The following is a 17,162-nucleotide window of genomic DNA, read 5'->3' on the forward strand; positions in this document are numbered from 1 at the left end:
TTGCATCTGCAGACATTTTGAATGGGGGTACAGACTGCTTTGGAAAGATCAGACAGTCTGCAGACCCCCGGGGGACGTGAACCACATGCTGAAAACCACAGTCTTACTCATGCGCAAGGCAAAGAAAGCAGGTGAATGGATCTCATAATAATCATTGGGGGGCAGAGAGCACTTCTTGACCCCATGGCTGCAGCAGCAGGGAGGGTGGGAGAAAGGGAAAGCAAGCACGTGCGGAGCAGAAGAGTGAGCATGAACTCCTCCCGGTCTCAGGGCCATGGTGGAAGCGGACAGCTCCTCTTGCCCGGGCCTTGGATGGGGCATAGAGCACGCTCCACCAAAAGGGGTTCATTTAAATTTTTGCGCACACCCCTTTAGTCTTAGGCCCATTCCTGTCACTATAATTAAGGTTGTGTCAACTTTTCAACTGCAACAGAAACTCTGAGTTATGGATGCTGGGGTTAGGAATGGATCTGTCAAACACACACCTCATTTGGAACCAGAAATATGCAATCAGGCAGCAGCAGAGACCAAACCCAAACAAAAAAGCAAATGTAGCACAGTATTGTATTAAATATAAACGACTAGAAATAAAGGGAAAGTTTAAAAACAAATCTGACGAGATTCTGCACTTGTTTCATTTAAGATGGTTAAAAGCGGTATTTTTCTTTAAGTTTCAAACCCGTATGAAGCCCAGGTTCAGCTGTAAACTTTCGAAAGAACAACCAGAGCATTTTGTTCTGCATTATGAACAGCCCCCTTTCCCACCATGTTTGTAACTCTGAGGTCGCGTCTACACGTGCACTGTACTTCGAAGTACCGGCGCCAACTTCGAAATAGCGCCTGTCACGGCTACACGTGTTGGGCGCTATTTCGAAGTTGAAATCGATGTTAGGAGGCGAGATGTCGAAGTCGCTAACCCCATGAGGGGATGGGAATAGCGCCCTACTTCGAAGTTGAACGTCGAAGTAGGGCACGTGTAGCCAATCCGCGTCCCGCAACATCGAAATAGTGGGGTCCGCCATAGCGGCCATCAGCTGAGGGGTTGAGAGACGCTCTCTTTCCAGCCCCTGCGGGGCTCTATGGTCACCCTGTGCAGCAGCCCTTAGCCCAGGGCTTCTGGCTGCTGCTGAGGCAGCTGGGGATCCATGCTGCATGCAAAGGGTCTGCAACCAGTTGTTGGCTCTGTGGATCTTGTGTTGTTTAGTGCAACTGTGTCTGGGAGGGGCCCTTTAAGGGAGCGGCTTGCTGTTGAGTCTGCCCTGTGACCCTGTCTGCAGCTGTTCCTGGCACCCTTATTTCGATGTGTGCTACTTTGGCGTGTAGACGTTCCCTCACAGCGCCTACTTCGATGTGGTGCTGCCCAGCGTCGAAGTTGAATGTTGACGTTGCCAGCCCTGGAGGACGTGTAGACGTTATTGATCGAAGTTGCTACATTGAAATAAGCTATTTTGATGTAGCGTGCACGTGTAGACGTAGCCTGAGATTCTACTGTATGTACAGGACTCTCCCTCAGGGAGGTGGCGGGCATTATTATAACAGAGCTCTCAGAATTAATTTTTTTCAGTTTCCCTATTTCAGTCTTTTAGAAGCAGGACATGTCGGCCGTGTCTACACGTGTCCCAAACTTCGAAATGGCCACGCAAATGGCCATTTCGAAGTTTACTAATGAAGCGCTGAAATGCATATTCAGCGCTTCATTAGCATGCGGGCGGCCGCGGCACTTCGAAATTGACGCACCTCGCCGCCGCATGGCTGGTCCAGACGGGGCTCCTTTTCAAAAGGACCCCACCTACTTCGAAGTCCCCTTATTCTCATCTGCTCATAGGAAAAAGGGGACTTCGAAGTAGGCGGGGTCCTTCCGAAAAGGAGCCCCGTCGGGACGAGCCTCGCAGCGGCGAGGTGCGTCAATTTCGAAGTGCCGCGGCCGCCCGCTTGCTAATGAAGCGCTGAATATGTATTTCAGTGCTTCATTAGTAAACTTCGAAATGGCCATTTGCGTGGCCATTTCGAAGTTTGGGACACGTGTAGACGTAGCCATCATGTGAGCCATTACACACCAGCTTTTGTTAGGCATAACCATTCTGTCAGATTTTGCAAATAACAGTAGCTAAGTATAATGCTCGATAAAGCTGTATATATCTCTATTATTATGGCCACAGCATGACAGAATAGGATATTTTTAGGGTTGTGCATTGTAAAACGAAACCAATATGAAATGCCATAAATATGAGTAGATTGATTCCTTGCCTAAAATCCTCCTGCTGGTCTACATAAACGAGTACCACAAAGGAGGAACTGTGTGTTGTGGTGGGTGTGGGATAAACCATGAGTCCTCCAGTATTTTTAATAGGAGTTGTTCTGCACCACACATTGAAAATGCCACGTAATGTGTTTGAAGTTAGCACAGGGCATGTCCAGGAAGGTGGAAATGAGTATTATTGTGAGCAGAAACATATATAGTTCAGTCCCCTGGCATCTGTCTGGTAAGCTGTTGGGAGAAAGTGTTTCCTTTTTCTTTTCTATCCTGGGATAGAGGGTAAGCAAGGAAGACGAGACATCTTCAGGGAGATGCTGAAGCAACCAAACACCTGAACCTGTAACACTGTTAGGCTGGGTATACACAAGCTCTTTTTTTTCAGAAGGGACATGTTAATGAGCAGGTTCAAAAGATGCTAATGAAGTGCTACCATGAATATGCAGTGCCTCATTAGCATAACAGCAGCTGCTGCGATTCAAAAGTGTGGCTTTCAAATCGCGCGCCGCCCGTGGAGACGGAGACCTTCCAGAAGGACCCCCCCCAACTTTTTGAAACCCCCTTCTTCCTATCTGGTGTTAGGAAGAAGGGCTTTCAAAAACTGGGGGGACCTTTCAGAAGGTCCCGTCTCCACAGGCAGTGCACAATTCGAAAAGCTGCACTCTCTAATCGCCGCGGCCGCCCTTATGCTAATGAGGCGCTGCATATTCATGAAAGCACCTCATTAGCATCTTTTGAACCCCCTCATTAACATGCCTCTTCTGAAAGGAAGGGGCTTGTGTAGACACAGGGCACACGTAAGCTGTCCCACTGCAGTGTGACTAAGGAGTTGTGGGAGTAAACTCTGTCTATCCAGAAGATAAGATCTTGACCCTCTGCTCAGACCTCTCCATGCCAGGTAAAAGGCAGCAGAAGGATAAATGGGCTCAAAAACCCAGGCCAGAATCCATCAGGGGAGGATTTGCCAGCATAACACAGATAGCCTTTAAAGCAGCCTTCTGAGAACCCCTTGCAAGCCTTAGAATAGTGGTTTGAGTAGGAACATGAGGCACACATCAAGGGTGGCACCTCAACAAACAGCAATCTGGACCCAGCAGTGCAGCTCATGAAACGCGAAGATAGTTTTCCTAAATTAGTCTCCCCCCTTCCCAGGTTGTCCAGGGGCTTCTTTACATGGAGATACTTGGGAAAACTAATCAAATTTAAGTAGTAACAGAGAGGTAGCCATGTTAGTCTGTACTCCAACAAAACAAAGCAGTAGAAATGTACCACTTTAAAGACTAACAAAATTATTTATTTGGTGATGAGCTTTCGTGAAACAGACCCACTTCTTCAGGTCAATCCAACTGCATTAAACCCCTGCAGAGATGTTCTTATTCAAAATTAATGTGCCCTTAACACGATTTATCTTACACTATCAGAAGGGTAGCCGAGTTAGTCTGTATCTTCAAAAACAACAGAAGACCTGTGTCACCTTATAGACTAACAGGTATTTTGTAGTGTCATTTTTTGTGGGCAAAGACCCACTTCATCAGATGCAAACTATTTCATATCCAGCAGCCCAACTTCAAATATTCTGGATAATAGAGAGGTATACTTAGCAATGCATAACACTAACTGTATTGGAAATAATACATACTGTATTGGAATTAAATTGATCTGAAGAAGTGGGTCTGTCCCACGAAAGCTCATCACTAAATAAATCATTTTGTTAGTCTTTAAAGTGCTACATTTCTGCAACTTTAGGGAAGTGCAGACAGAGCATTGTGAAATTCAACATTCTTGGCCTCCTTGAGGTTTCCCACAGTACCCCAATGTGACCACTCAGGCCACCACTTTCAGCTACAGGTGTGCAGAAAGCAGCCTGGGAAAATTTGAATTTTATTTCCTGTTTGGCCAGCATGGCAGGAACAGGCAGCACACCTCAGCAATGCATCTCTGGCGCACATCTGGCCATGAACTTCCAGGGTCTCAGAGAAACTCCATCATGGAACATACAGGAGATCCGGGACCTCATTGTTGGGGAAGAGGGCATGAATTTGTGCTGGGAAAAATGAAGCAGCAAAAGAAATGCAGACATCTATGCCAAGATGCAGAGGGCATGAAGGAAAAAGGATATACCAAGGATGCCCAGCAGCGCTCCATGAAAATAAAGGTCAGGCAGGCACACCATAAAAAAAAGGGGAAACAAATGGACATTCTGGGTCGTCACTGTAAACATGCCGCTTCTATGAGGGGCTGCATGGGACTCTCCTAAGTGATCCACCCACTGTCTCCAAACAGTCTGTGGATACCTCCGAAGAGATTCCTCTGGCAACAGCATGGAGGATGAGGAAGAGGAGGAGGATGACAATAGTCAGCAGACAAATGGAGGAGCTAATCTTGCCGACAGCCAGGCACTTTTTGTAACACTGGATCTCATCCTCTCCACTCAGAGTGTTTCACAGCTGGACCCTGATGGTGGGGAGGGCACTTCTGCTGAGTTCTTTTTAATCATGCTACAAGTGGGCCAAGGCAACTGGGTATGATCTGTGGTGGCTGCTGTACCTATGGAGCCTGGGGCCCTGGAACAACTTGTTAATGTATCTGGGGATGGAGCACCCATCCTCCATGCACATCTCCATAAAGCTCTCAGACAGGTATTCTTGAATTCTCATGAGATTTTTGGGGAGGTCTGCCTTATTCTGACTTCCTCAATAGCACACCTTTCCACGCCAAGCCACCAGCAAGTAAGCTGACGTCATTGCACCACTGAGCCGTGCAGCATGATGCTGAGGCTTGTGCTCACTTTCAGTCAGCATACGGTCCTTATCTATGTTTGTTAGTCTAAGGAGACTAATATCTCTTTTTGCGACCTAGAGGAAAGAGCATTAAGCCGCTATATCGGTGTTTCCCAAATGGCACTCCACAGAACCCAAAGTGAAAACAAGGGTTCCACAAGAAAATGCCATTTCAATAACATTTTATGATTTTGAAAGAATTTATATGTAAGCATCTATAAATTTTATTAAAAACAACTTTAATTTGTGTTTGCTGTAAGGGTTCCTGTGTAATGCCAGCTTAGCCAGAGAGTGGGGACGATGATGTTACTACTCAGGGCTACGCGCACAATCAGTGATGCGATTGCCTGTTATATACCACTGTAAATTCCCGTACTCACTGTTAAATGTATTCAATTATCTGTGATTTTTGTTTTTAAATACGCACAATAAAACTAAATGTTGATCTCATTATCTTGTTTAGCATTTGCTTATTATTATCCCTACTTATTTGTGGTCTACTTTTTCAGCTCCATATATGACTGCTATTAGGGGTGCCACAAAATTCTTTCCAGTTTGAAAGGGTTCTGTGGCCAAATAAAATTGGGAAACACTGTGCTATATAGAATCATAGAACACTAGGGCTATGTCTACACTAGCCCCAAACTTCGAAATGGCCATTTACATGGCCATTTCGAAGTTTACTAATGAAGCACTGAAATACATATTCAGTGCCTCATTAGCATGTGGGCGGCCGCGGCACTTCAAAATTGACACGGCTCGCCACCATGCGGCTCGTCCTGATGGGGCTCCTTTTCGAAAGGACCCCACCTACTTTGAAGTCCCCTTATTCCTATGAGTAGATGGGAATAAGAGGACTTCGAAGTAGGCGGGATCCTTTCAAAAAGGCACCCCGTCGGGACGAGCTGCGCGGCAGTGAGCCGTGTCAATTTCGAAGTGCTGTGGCCGCCCGCATGCTAATAAGGTGCTGAATATGTATTTCAGCGCTTCATTAGTAAACTTCGAAATGGCCATTTACATGGCCATTTTGAAGTTTGGGGCTAGTGTAGACATGGCCTAGGACTGGAAGGGACCTCGAGAGGCCATTGAGTCCAGCCCCCTTCCCCAATGGCGGGACCAAGTACTATATAAACTATCCCTGATAGACATCTATCTAACCATACCTGGATCACCTCCACTACTCTCCCTGGGCTGCTGGGGTAAGGGAAATTTTCCCTGTCCCAGCCAAGGGTACATGTAGGCTGCAGCTACACTACAGAGATCTTTTGGAAGAAGCCCTCCCAGAAGATTTCTTCTGAAAGAACTTCTTTTGAAGGAGTGCGTCCACACACAAAAAAGTGGATCGAAAGAGTGATCTGGTCCTTTGAAAGAGGGGGTCCACACAGACCTTGCTGTTTTGAAAGAAAGGGCCAGGGATTGAAAAATCAGGCCCCATGAGGATTGCTGTCAAAAAAAGGGCCTGCAGAGTGTCTACACACGTTTTCTTTGCAAAGAAGCTTTCCAAAGGGGCGCTTTTCCTGAAACAGGAAAGGAAGAGCAATTTCAAAAGGAGCGCTGCATTCTTTTGATTTACTTTTGAAAGAATGCTTTTTTTATGTGAAGAAGAAGTCCTGTGGCACCTTATAGACTAACAGATATTTTGGAGCATAAGCTTTCGTGGGCAAAGACCCGCTTCATCAGATGCGTCTGACGAAGTGGGTCTTTGCCCATGAAAGCTTATGCTCCAAAATATCTGTTTGCCTATAAGGTGCCAACAGGACTTCTTGTTGTTCTTGAAGATACAGACTAACACGGCTACTTCTCTGGTACTTTTTTATGTGGATGCTCCACAGGATCTTTCGAAAGAGTCCCTTTCTTTCAAAAGAACTTCCTAGTGTAGACGCAGCCTCAGTGACCAAGAGCCAGGCACATAGCCACAGACAGGACAGCACTAGTTATTCTGCCATGTGCGTACCACCCTCTTTCCTTCCCCCAGTTGCTGGGGGAAGGAAAATTTTCACTGTCCCAGCCATGGGGGCAGGTCTGTGGCGGGGAGATGACCACCACGGTCACAGCCCCACGGCTCCTCCTCCAGCCACATGCAGCATCCACATCTGCAGACATTGTTTTGCAATCACAGGCTTGAAAGCATGCCCCCAATCTGTTGCCTTACCAGGTCTGGAAACAAACTGTGTCAAGCAGGTCGTTAAAATCTCTGTGTAGTACCCACTGGATAGAGGACGCTTTAAAGCCAAAATTTGTCTTTGCAGGGAATACAACCCTATCATCTTTCACAGAGGTCCATTCATGAGATTGCTTTGTGTTGTTAAGCTTATTAACAGTAAATGTATCCCCTTAATAACTGGACTGCACTTATGTTTTGTTGCAGTGTGCTCTACAGTGGGTTGTTTGACCACAAGGCACCCTCCTGACCCCCAGCTGTTAGACTGGAACAGATCTGCAGGAGAAAACTAATGTGGGTGATATATTCATAGACCACATGGAAGCCACCCACATGGAGAGGGCACAGTTAAATGTGTGGAGGGGAACCACACTGGAGGAGAGATAAGCTGATCGGGAAGAAAGCAGAGGAGATCATGAGGCAAGGAGAGTGCACAGAGTATGAGCTGGAGATCCAGAGGGAGATGTTGCAGCTGATGAGGCAGCAAGCTAAGCTCCTGCAGTCCCTGGTACAGGAGCACAGAGCCCACTGCAGCCCTTGATGAACTACATGCTCTCCTCACCATGTTCCTTAATCTCCCCTCCTAGGCACCTGAGAATGCAAGGAGGAAAGTCAAGGGCAGCCTTGCATTCCACTCCCAGGGATGCTTCTGAGAGAAGGTGCACATTCCTCACCTGCAATGACAAAATGCCCTTGCTTACTACCGCGCAAGCCTTGCCATGGACTTCTTCAGTGTCCCATGAATAAAAACAGTTAAGCTAAAAAACCCCAGTGTCTTTATTACTTGTGTTGCACTGGGATGGGGAATGGGAGGGGGTTTACAGGCAAGCACACATCATTCAGAGGACTGAGTCTGTTCTGGTATGTCTATGGTCTGAAGCAGTGGGTCTGTCCCATAAAAGCTCACCTAATAAATTATTTTGTTAGTCTTTAAAGTGCTACTTGACTGCTTTTTTGTTTTAATAGTATATAGACTAGCACAGCTCCCTCTGTTACTGTTATCATTCAATGGCCGTGTCTACACTAGCCCCAAACTTCGAAATGGACACGCAAATGGCCATTTCGAAGTTTACTAATGAAGCGCTGAAATGCATATTCAGCGCTTCATTAGCATGCAGGCGGCCACAGCACTTCGAAATTGATGCGGCTCACCCCAACGGGGCTCCTTTTCGAAAGGACCCCGCCTACTTCAAAGTCCCCTTATTCCCATGGGCTGATGGGAATAAGGGGACTTCGAAGTAGGCGGGGTCCTTTCAAAAAGGAGCCCTGTTAGGACGAGCTGCGCGGCAGCGAGGCGCATCAATTATGAAGTGCCGCGGCCACCGGCATGCTAATGAAGCGCTGAATATGCATTTCAGCGCTTCATTAGTAAACTTTGAAATGGACATTTGCGTGGCCATTTCGAAGTTTGGGGCTAGTGTAGACGTTGCCAATGACTGTAATTTCACTGTCTGGTCATTCATAAAGCTGTTTTTTAAAGCCTTCCTGATTAGCAGTGCCCATCACTGTGCTCTCATTATTGCTGTGGTGTCTGGCTGTGCATAATTAGTTGCCAGGTGATTTGCCTCAGCCTTCCAACCTGGCATGAAATTTCCCCCCACGCTCTCACATAAATAACAAAGCACACAGCAGGCTGTCACCATGAGTGGAATGCTGCCTTTACTGAGGTCTGAGTCAGGAACCCGGCTTTTAAATGGCCAAATGCACATTTTCTTACCATTTTGCAATCGGCCAGCCTGTAGCTAAACTGCTTCTTACTCTGGTCCAGGCTCCCTGGGTATGGCTTCATGAGCCAAGGGTGTGAGGGGTAAGCTGAGTCACCCAGAATCACTCTTGGCATCTCCAATGGTGATCTTCTAATCTGGGAAGAAAGTCCCATTCTGCAGCTTTCTAAACAGAGTTCCTAAAGATAGATGCATCATTCACCTTTCCTGACCATCCTACACTGATGTTGATGAAATGACATTTGTGATTCAGAACTGCCTGCGACACCATGGAGAAGTACCCCTTGTGGTTTACATACTCTATGGCAAAGAGGTCCAGTGCCAAATAGGACCATATAGTGCCCTGCCATTTAGGGAACCCCATTGCAGCAAAACCATCCACCATGTCCTGCCTATTTCCTAGAGTCACTGTGTTTTGTAGCAGAAGGGTACTGATTGCCTTGACTACTAGAATTGCAGCAGTCCCCACTGTAGATTTGCCCACTGATGGGTAGCTGTCTGGTGTTGCTAGCTTCCACAGAGCAGTTGCCTCATGCTTCTGAACGTTTACCTTCAACTTGACAAAACTAGGTGCTAAAAATCCACCTAAGAAATTCAAGTGCTACATCTGCACTATGAGATAAATTCAAATTTAAGGCAGTTAGCTTGATTGTACCAAGTGACTTGTCTTCACTGCAAATACCATTAGTTGGATTTAGGGAGCACTAACATCAATATCATCAGAACCAGGCAGGCGTAGCATCAAGTTCAAATTTAACAGTTCAAATGAAGGCCAGTGTGGAAGTCCCATGCCTTTGAATTAAATTCATTAGCCTCCAGAGGCTGATGGGTGCTGCTACATCCGGCTCTGGCTCGGGCTCCCTGCCACTGGTGTGGACCAGGAAACTGACCAGTGCAGTAGCTCTGGTCAGTTTCCTGGCTCCTGCAAGTGAGGTGGGGGGGGAAGCTGGGAAATGCACAGGACTGCTGCACCTAGCTCCCTTTCAGGCTCTGGAGCCCGGAAACTGACCAGCGCAGCACCTGGCTCCCATGGGCCAGGTGTAGCAATGCTGGTCAGCTTCCTGGCTCCCCTAGGCTGCAGGGACATGGGAACCAGGCAACAGGGTGAGCCCTGCCAGCAGTGAGGGTGCAGCAGGGCATGGGGGGGAATAGTGCAGAATGGGGGGGGGGAGCTGAGGGAACTTTGGGATAGGTTCCCACAATGCACTGCTGCACGTTTACCCACTCTAGTGCAGCTGCACTAACTCAACTTTGTGGGAAGTGAGGGTACCGAATTTGTAGCACAGCGCACACGTCGCCTTAATTCCCTACTGCAGCCAAACCCCGACCCTAAACTAGCACATTCTAGCTAGAAACGCGACATTTTCCCCTTCACCTCCGTCCCGGCTGCCTATTACCACTCCGGGCTCCCACCCCGGGGGCTGCCCTAGGTCAGCGCTGAGCAGGAGCCTGGAGGGGGTCGCAGCTGTGCGCCATCCGCAGCCCGCAGCCCAGCAGCGCCCGGGCTGCTCTCCGGCTGCCTCGGGGTGAGGTCAGCCACTGCTCCCCGCCCGCTGGAGCCGTGACGGGCTCGGGGAGTCTGCGCCCGACACGGCCGAACAACACAAGCACTGGGCCGCGAGCGTCGTTTCAGCCGCCTCGCCCCGCCCATCCCAGTCTCCCCACCGCCCGGCTCGAGCCCTTCCCCCACACTCCGCCCGCCCCCGGCAACTGCGCATGCGCACAACCAAGCCTGCCGGCGCCGCGGAGCCTCCCGCAGGCTGACCATGTGTGCGCGTGCGCTTCCCGCCTCCCTAGCTGCACCGGCGGAGCCGTCGCGCTTTTCTCGCGAGAGTTTAACTGACCGCGTTCCCGAGACATCCGGGTTCCTGTGGGTAGTTGTGCTTGGCCCGGCCGGAGCGAAGATGGCGGTGGAGTCGCGGGTTACGCAGGAGGAGATTAAGAAAGAGCCGGAGAAGCCCATCGACAGGGAGAAGGTATCGCGGGGCGCTGGCGGGGCCGGGGCCGGGGCCGGGGCCGGGGCTGGGGCTGACGCTGACGCTGACGGCCTGTGCTCCCCCCGCAGACGTGCCCGCTGCTGCTGAGGGTCTTCACCACCAACAACGGGCGGCACCACCGCATGGACGAGTTCTCCCGCGGCAACGTGCCCTCCAGCGAGCTGCAGATCTACACCTGGTGAGCCGCGTTATCCCCCTTGCCCGGCGTTGCTGGGCCTACAGCGGCATGAGGCCTCCGCAGCGCCCGCCCAGGCAGAGACCCTGGGCAGCCGGGCGTGGCTTGGGCTTGGGTTTAGTCCTAGGGTTGGTCTGCGGCCTCGGGCGGCAGTTGCGGGCGTAGGTGTTGTCAGTCACACCCGCCCTTGGCGGCGGCCGCTGAAGGAAGAAGGCTGCTGCTGTCCTGCGGTGACGTCGTCTCGTCTGCAGTGACAGGCTTTTGGCTCCCATTGGAGCCCAGACCAGCCTAGGTAACAGCTAACTGCAGGTGGAACCTCTTTCGTCCGGCAACATCCCTAATCCTGCGAGATGTTGTTATTTAGCTGGATTACTGTTTACCAGGGCTCTGGTCAATTTTCTGTGGTCCTGTAAAGTTTGTTCACAACCACCAGTCCCGGCTCTCTGTCTGTGCTGTTATTTAGCTGTATTTTACTCCTAAGGCTGTGTCTAGATTGCTGAGCGTTGTCACAAAAATACACAGATTGCCCTATGTATTTGCGTATCTCCTGCTGACAGCTCTGTCAGGAGAGGCTTTCCTGACACTTGGCCTGTCCACAAAAGGCCAAATGTCAGGAAACCCCCCTTTGCTGAGATATCTCTTTCTCATGGAACGAGGAAGACTGGAATGTCAGCAGAAGTCTGCAGTTTAGACAAAATAGAAGACATGGTAGAAGCCTGCAATCCAGACAGAGCCTAATGTCTTCTAAGAGCCCAGTGGAAGTGTGTGTAATACTGTTAGATAACATTGATCCCTTGTTGGGCATCAGTCAGGTCCTGAGGATGTCAAATTAGAGAGGCTCAACCTGTAGAGGTTATTACTAGCCATCTGAGTTCTTAAACTTTACTGCACTGTGATCCCCTTCTGAGAACAAAAATTAATACTTGACCCTGGTTGGTGGACCAAAGCCCTACTGTCCTGAGCAGAGTGAACCAAAACTGAAGCAGAAGAGTTTCAGTCCTGGGCACTGGGGCTTTTATTTGAACCTGTGTCCAGGACCAAAGCTCTTAGGTGTCTTTCAGCCCCCCGTGGTGGGGCTTGGGGTTTGACCCCAACAAGTCTAAGTCAGTCCTTGTGATTTCATTAAAATGCGGCGGTGAGCCACTTGTGGGTTCTGAGTCACAGTTTAAGAATTGCTGCTTGAGATCTGTATTTGATGTGTGTCAGCTTTTCAGAATTCTTATTTTCAGATTATTTGGTGTGAATGCACAATGCAAAAAAAATCTTATGATGACATACTTGTGCATTTAAAATTCTTTATTCCAAAGTTAATTTAAACACTACTTTGTCCTGCAAACTGTTTGTTTTGGCTCCCAGTAATAAGTGAAGCCACGCCAACATTTTTACTTCTGTTGAAAAGGTATATGAACAAAACACAACCTGAAGTGACATGTTTTCCAGAATAAGTGTTCATGTGCTCAGCACTGTGTCAGTGAGATACATGTGTCCACAGTGGCCACTTGTGGAGCTGCTTTAGTTAAGCTGGCAGAAGAGCTGTCTTCCATCTGTATAGAGCAGCTATGCAAGCTACCATTGGTGCAACTATGGGGCTGTAATTTTGTAAATACAGCAGTGACCTAAGTTTAGTTCCATGTCTTCTGAAAACTACAAAAAGTCTTTCCAAAATGCTAACTATTGTATACAAAGTGTATTCTTAATTTTTCTGGTATGTTTTGTGCGTTTTTCACATATGTAGTTTGCATGTGATGTTTTGTGAATTGTGGAGAAAGGGTTATCTCTGGGGTTAGGTAGCAACAAATGTTCTTCATGAGCTGCTTTTAGTCCCTTAAGTGTAATCTGGAAAACTAGTTTAGCCCAAAACTTGCCAGAATTACTCTTCAGAAACTTTATTTCCCTTCAACATTTGGAGAATGTTAGACTTAGTTATGTTTAGTCTTGCTGCTCCTGACTTAAGATTGAACTTTGTCTAAAACTTCTTTGGCAGCATCTACCCTGGCAGTTTTTGATGACAAAACTGGGCTTTTGTCAACAAAACTTGCTGAGTGATTAGGTATAGTGCCTGTCAGCAGTATTTTGTTGACAGCGTGCCTGTGTAGATGCTTCAGGTGACAGAGAGGACTTCGGGTTCCCTAGGCAGCCCTGTTTGCAGAGCTTCCAGTCAGCTGTTCTGTTGACAGAGGGCTGGTCAGTCTGGCTGCGCTCTTTCGATCTGCTTTTGTGTGTAGATGCTAGCAAGTCGACAGAAGTTTTGCTGGGGTTTTTCTGACAGAGACATCTGTTGACAGAAGCTGCCTGTGTAGATATAGCCTTTTTCTCCAGGTCTCTTGTTACTACAGGCTGGACCTCCCAAGTTTGGCAAACTCACGACTGGACTAGTCACAAATGGTTGCCAGCGCTTTCCAGGCTTGCCAGATGCTGGTTTAGGCCCTCTGGCCCAACTGCTGAGCTCCGACACCAGCCCTGACCATATTGGTGCTGGCTCCAGCTCTGGCCCTGCAGCCGGACACCAGATCCAGCCATGACCGCCCTGTTGCTGGACACCAGCCCCTCTACCATTGGGGTCCCGCTCCCAGGACTCCGGTCTAGCAACATCCATGTTCAGGGCTTTAGCCTTGACTGTAAATGTGATTTGGTCTCTCAGGATAGTAACCATGATTTTATTATAAGGTTAACTTTTTTGGATTTTTTTTCTCTGTTGTGTGTGCGCGTGTATATTTAAAAAAAAAATTCAAATGACAGCTTCTTACTTTATATTAGAAGTACTGACTGCGATCTTGGCTTCTGTGCAGTAGACATGTTACAACTGTATATTGACAGAGGATCCCTATTGTGAGGAGTTCATAATCAAAATAGTACCTTGGTAGCTGAGCCAGGATTAGAACCCAAGCCTATTAGACTGTTTTTAATTGATGTCTTATGCTGTCATGTTTTGAGTGACATGTTCAGAATGTTTTGAAGAACTGTTTTTTAGATTAAATCATTTAAAAATGGATACTTATTTAAGTCTGTGAAGTGACTAACATGAAATGCATAGTACATAGGAATACATACGTATATAAAAACCCCACGCTCCTGAAATGTGAACTGTTTCTTTGTGTGTCCATGCTGTTTTTGTAAGTGATAGTACCTAGTTAAACTTGTCACTTGTCTTAAATGAGGTTTGAAATTTTTGTATATTTAAGAACAACCAGATGTTTGTAATTTGTCTTTCTTTTTTAAAATCTAGGATGGATGCAACTTTAAAAGAGTTGACCAGTTTAGTGAAAGAGGTCTACCCAGAAGCACGGAAGAAAGGCACACACTTTAATTTTGCAATTGTTTTTACAGAACTAAAGAGACCTGGCTATAGGTAAGTGACACTCCTTGTCCAGCTTCATGGAATATTTCAGTCAGCAGAGCTGTAAACTGATTTTCATAAACACTGAAGTATATCATCTGAAATCTAGTCCTAATTTAAAAAAAAAAAATAGAAAACTGTATGGGGAATGCAATACTTCAAAAGGTTTTGTCCACTCCTTTCCAAAACAATGAACAAGTGTTTGCCTAATCTGCTTGTCACCTCATAGGCAATTATCCAGGAAGCGTAACTGCAATGAAGGGTTCGTCTCTGATGGTATGGGGAGTGACTAGATTCTCTAATCAGTGCTTATTATCTTAGGACTGATGATTTAATCATAACGGTTGCATGCCCATCAGTGACATAGGCTTTACTTGTTACCAACCAGTTATAGGGCAATGAATGTGTTTTGCTTTGTCGTTAGTGTTTTCCTTACTAGTCTTGTCCCTTTTAACCTGGCAGTTTTCTCTGAGCTAAAATTTAATGTAAGTTTAAGATGATTTCTGGATGCTGAGTTGTGCTCCGTCTCTAGTGAAGACAGTGTGACTATGTCTACACTAGAAGCATCTGTCTACAGAAGTTACCGTTGGAAGCGATGTTCTGACAAAACTTCTGCTGACAGGTCGTGTCTACACATAAAAGCAGATTGATCTTTTGACCTGCTCTGTCAACAGAAGGGCCCCCTGGAACAACTACATGGCATTTTCTGTCAACACACACATGCGCTGAGTTTTGTCAACAAAAGTCTAGGGTAGACGTAGTCTGTGTATTGAGTGAGGGGTGCCATCTTCATAGTCAACTAGTTGAAGAGGGTTTTGGGGCAGGGGAGGGGGAGAAAAACTTAAAGCTTATATAAGGCCTGTATTAGGACCTTACATGAGTTTCCATTTTCTTCTATTTATTTGTTTTTCATTTCCTCCCTACAGAGTGAAGGAGATTGGGAGCACAATGTCAGGCAGAAAAGGCACAGATGATTCCATGACACTGCAGTCTCAGAAGTTCCAGATTGGAGACTACTTGGATATAGCAATTACGCCTCCAAACCGTGCACCACCTCCATCAGGACGCATGAGACCATACTAAGTGACAGTGTCACTTTCTTTAAAACTGTCCACGTATATTTCTATTGGTAGTAGTTGCTGCTTGAAACAGGCTTTTTTTATTTTATTGCCAAGTAAGAACATGTGAAACACATTTAAGTCTTTGAAGCATGGGTTACTTGTAATTCTGAATTTTCTTTCCTAAACAAATTTAATCTTTAGGCTGCTTTATAATCTTTCATTGTAGTTATGGCTTGAAAAGTAGGAATGTTCAGTGTTTCAAGCTTTCTAAAATATGAGCGGCATATAAGCATTCTTATTATTCTGTTTGGGGAAGGTGGCTTCCAGGGTTTCCAGCTTCAGACAGGGGTGGACAGTATGGTCCCAAGGTCCCAACACACATTCCCAGGGTGAAGTCAGTGTGTCTGGGAGGAATTTTAATGCAGCATTCAGATCAGCACTGGGTTGGCATGATTGTCAAAGCCAAAGTACTACAATTAGCCCAGCATGTACAATCTAACGTTTCACACTGCTGTTATTCTGTTAGAAACTGTAATGTTTGGGACAAATACGTTGCTGTGTCATCCAAAATTTTGTGTCTGTGTTTAAAGATTAAATTAGGTCTGTGTAAGAGGTGTTTAAATAGTTAGCATCAGGAGTGGTTTCAACAAATTGTACTGGACTCTAAAATGAGGGGGTGAAACTTTCCCTAAATGACCCTGTAATTATCTCCTTTTATGCAGTTAATGTAGTGTTCTGCTGTGAAGGTATGGTAGTGACTGAGCCTCCCTGCAAAACAATGTCTGCTTTAGTGGTAAGTCTTTCCTTTTTAAGAGATTCAGGAAAAGACTTGGTATCATCTAAATTTATGTAGGCTCTCAGATCGCAGAGAAATTGGCAAAACTAATTAGCTAGTTCATCTGAGACTATATACACTGCATTATATGTCAGTTGGTGAGAGATTTAAAAATCTTAAATTTCCAAGCGCAAAGTTTACAGTGAGTATTTCTTAATATAGCACAAAAGTTCAGTCTTCAGATTCTTTGTCAAGCCTCTTGGTTAAGCATATGAAGAAAGTAAATCCTTTTTCCTGCTCCTTTCACTCTGAATTCCTGTAAGCTGCTGCTGTTGACTTTTTTAATAATAAAATTTCAGTTGGAAAGAACTTCAGTGTCTCAAACTCTAGGTAGGCAACTTTAAAACTCAGCCATGATCTCTGCAAAGATTGTTCCAACCCCTTCCTTCAGGACAGGTGGGGGGCCTGGAAGCCATGTCCGAAACTTTACTCCCCCCCCCGCCCATAGGCATGCTGGGATCAGCAGCCTGACCTCTCCCACCTCCCTGGGGTGAGTAGGGTGGGGCTCAGAGCAAAACCAAAAAATCTCGCTTAAGGACCCAAGCACAGCAGGGTATGTCTGCTAGTTCAAAATAAATGGGATTCTATCAAATTTATGGAAGATTTTTGGTCAATTTCACAGTTGTAGGCTCTCAGTTTTCCTGTTACAGATGTTTACTTGTGACACTTCACACTGCTGTAACCATGGGGGGCGGGGGACTGGACCCAAAAAGAAGTCAGGGGAAAAGGATGATCACAAAGCTCTTGTATGAGAGTCTTGGGGTTCCCAACCTTGCTTCTGTGCTGCTGGCCAAGACACTGCGTTCGGAGTGAGGCAGCCAGAGAGCAGCACAAAAGT

The 17,162-nt window shown here is 46.8% G+C and overlaps 1 protein-coding gene across 1 annotated transcript; it reads left to right on the forward strand.

Moving 5' to 3' along the window:
* Positions 1–10,761: 10,761 nt before the first annotated feature.
* On the forward strand, positions 10,762–16,633 carry SAP18 (Sin3A associated protein 18). Its single transcript, XM_074985387.1, has 4 exons — positions 10,762–10,895; positions 10,985–11,094; positions 14,318–14,440; positions 15,355–16,633. The coding sequence occupies exons 1-4, from the start codon at positions 10,824–10,826 to the stop codon at positions 15,509–15,511; spliced, it is 462 nt and encodes a 153-aa protein (XP_074841488.1). The 5' UTR covers positions 10,762–10,823; the 3' UTR covers positions 15,512–16,633.
* Positions 16,634–17,162: the final 529 nt, after the last annotated feature.

The sequence above is a fragment of the Carettochelys insculpta genome, chromosome 1 (assembly GCF_033958435.1).
Source record: "Carettochelys insculpta isolate YL-2023 chromosome 1, ASM3395843v1, whole genome shotgun sequence".
NCBI classification, from domain to species: domain Eukaryota; kingdom Metazoa; phylum Chordata; order Testudines; family Carettochelyidae; genus Carettochelys; species Carettochelys insculpta.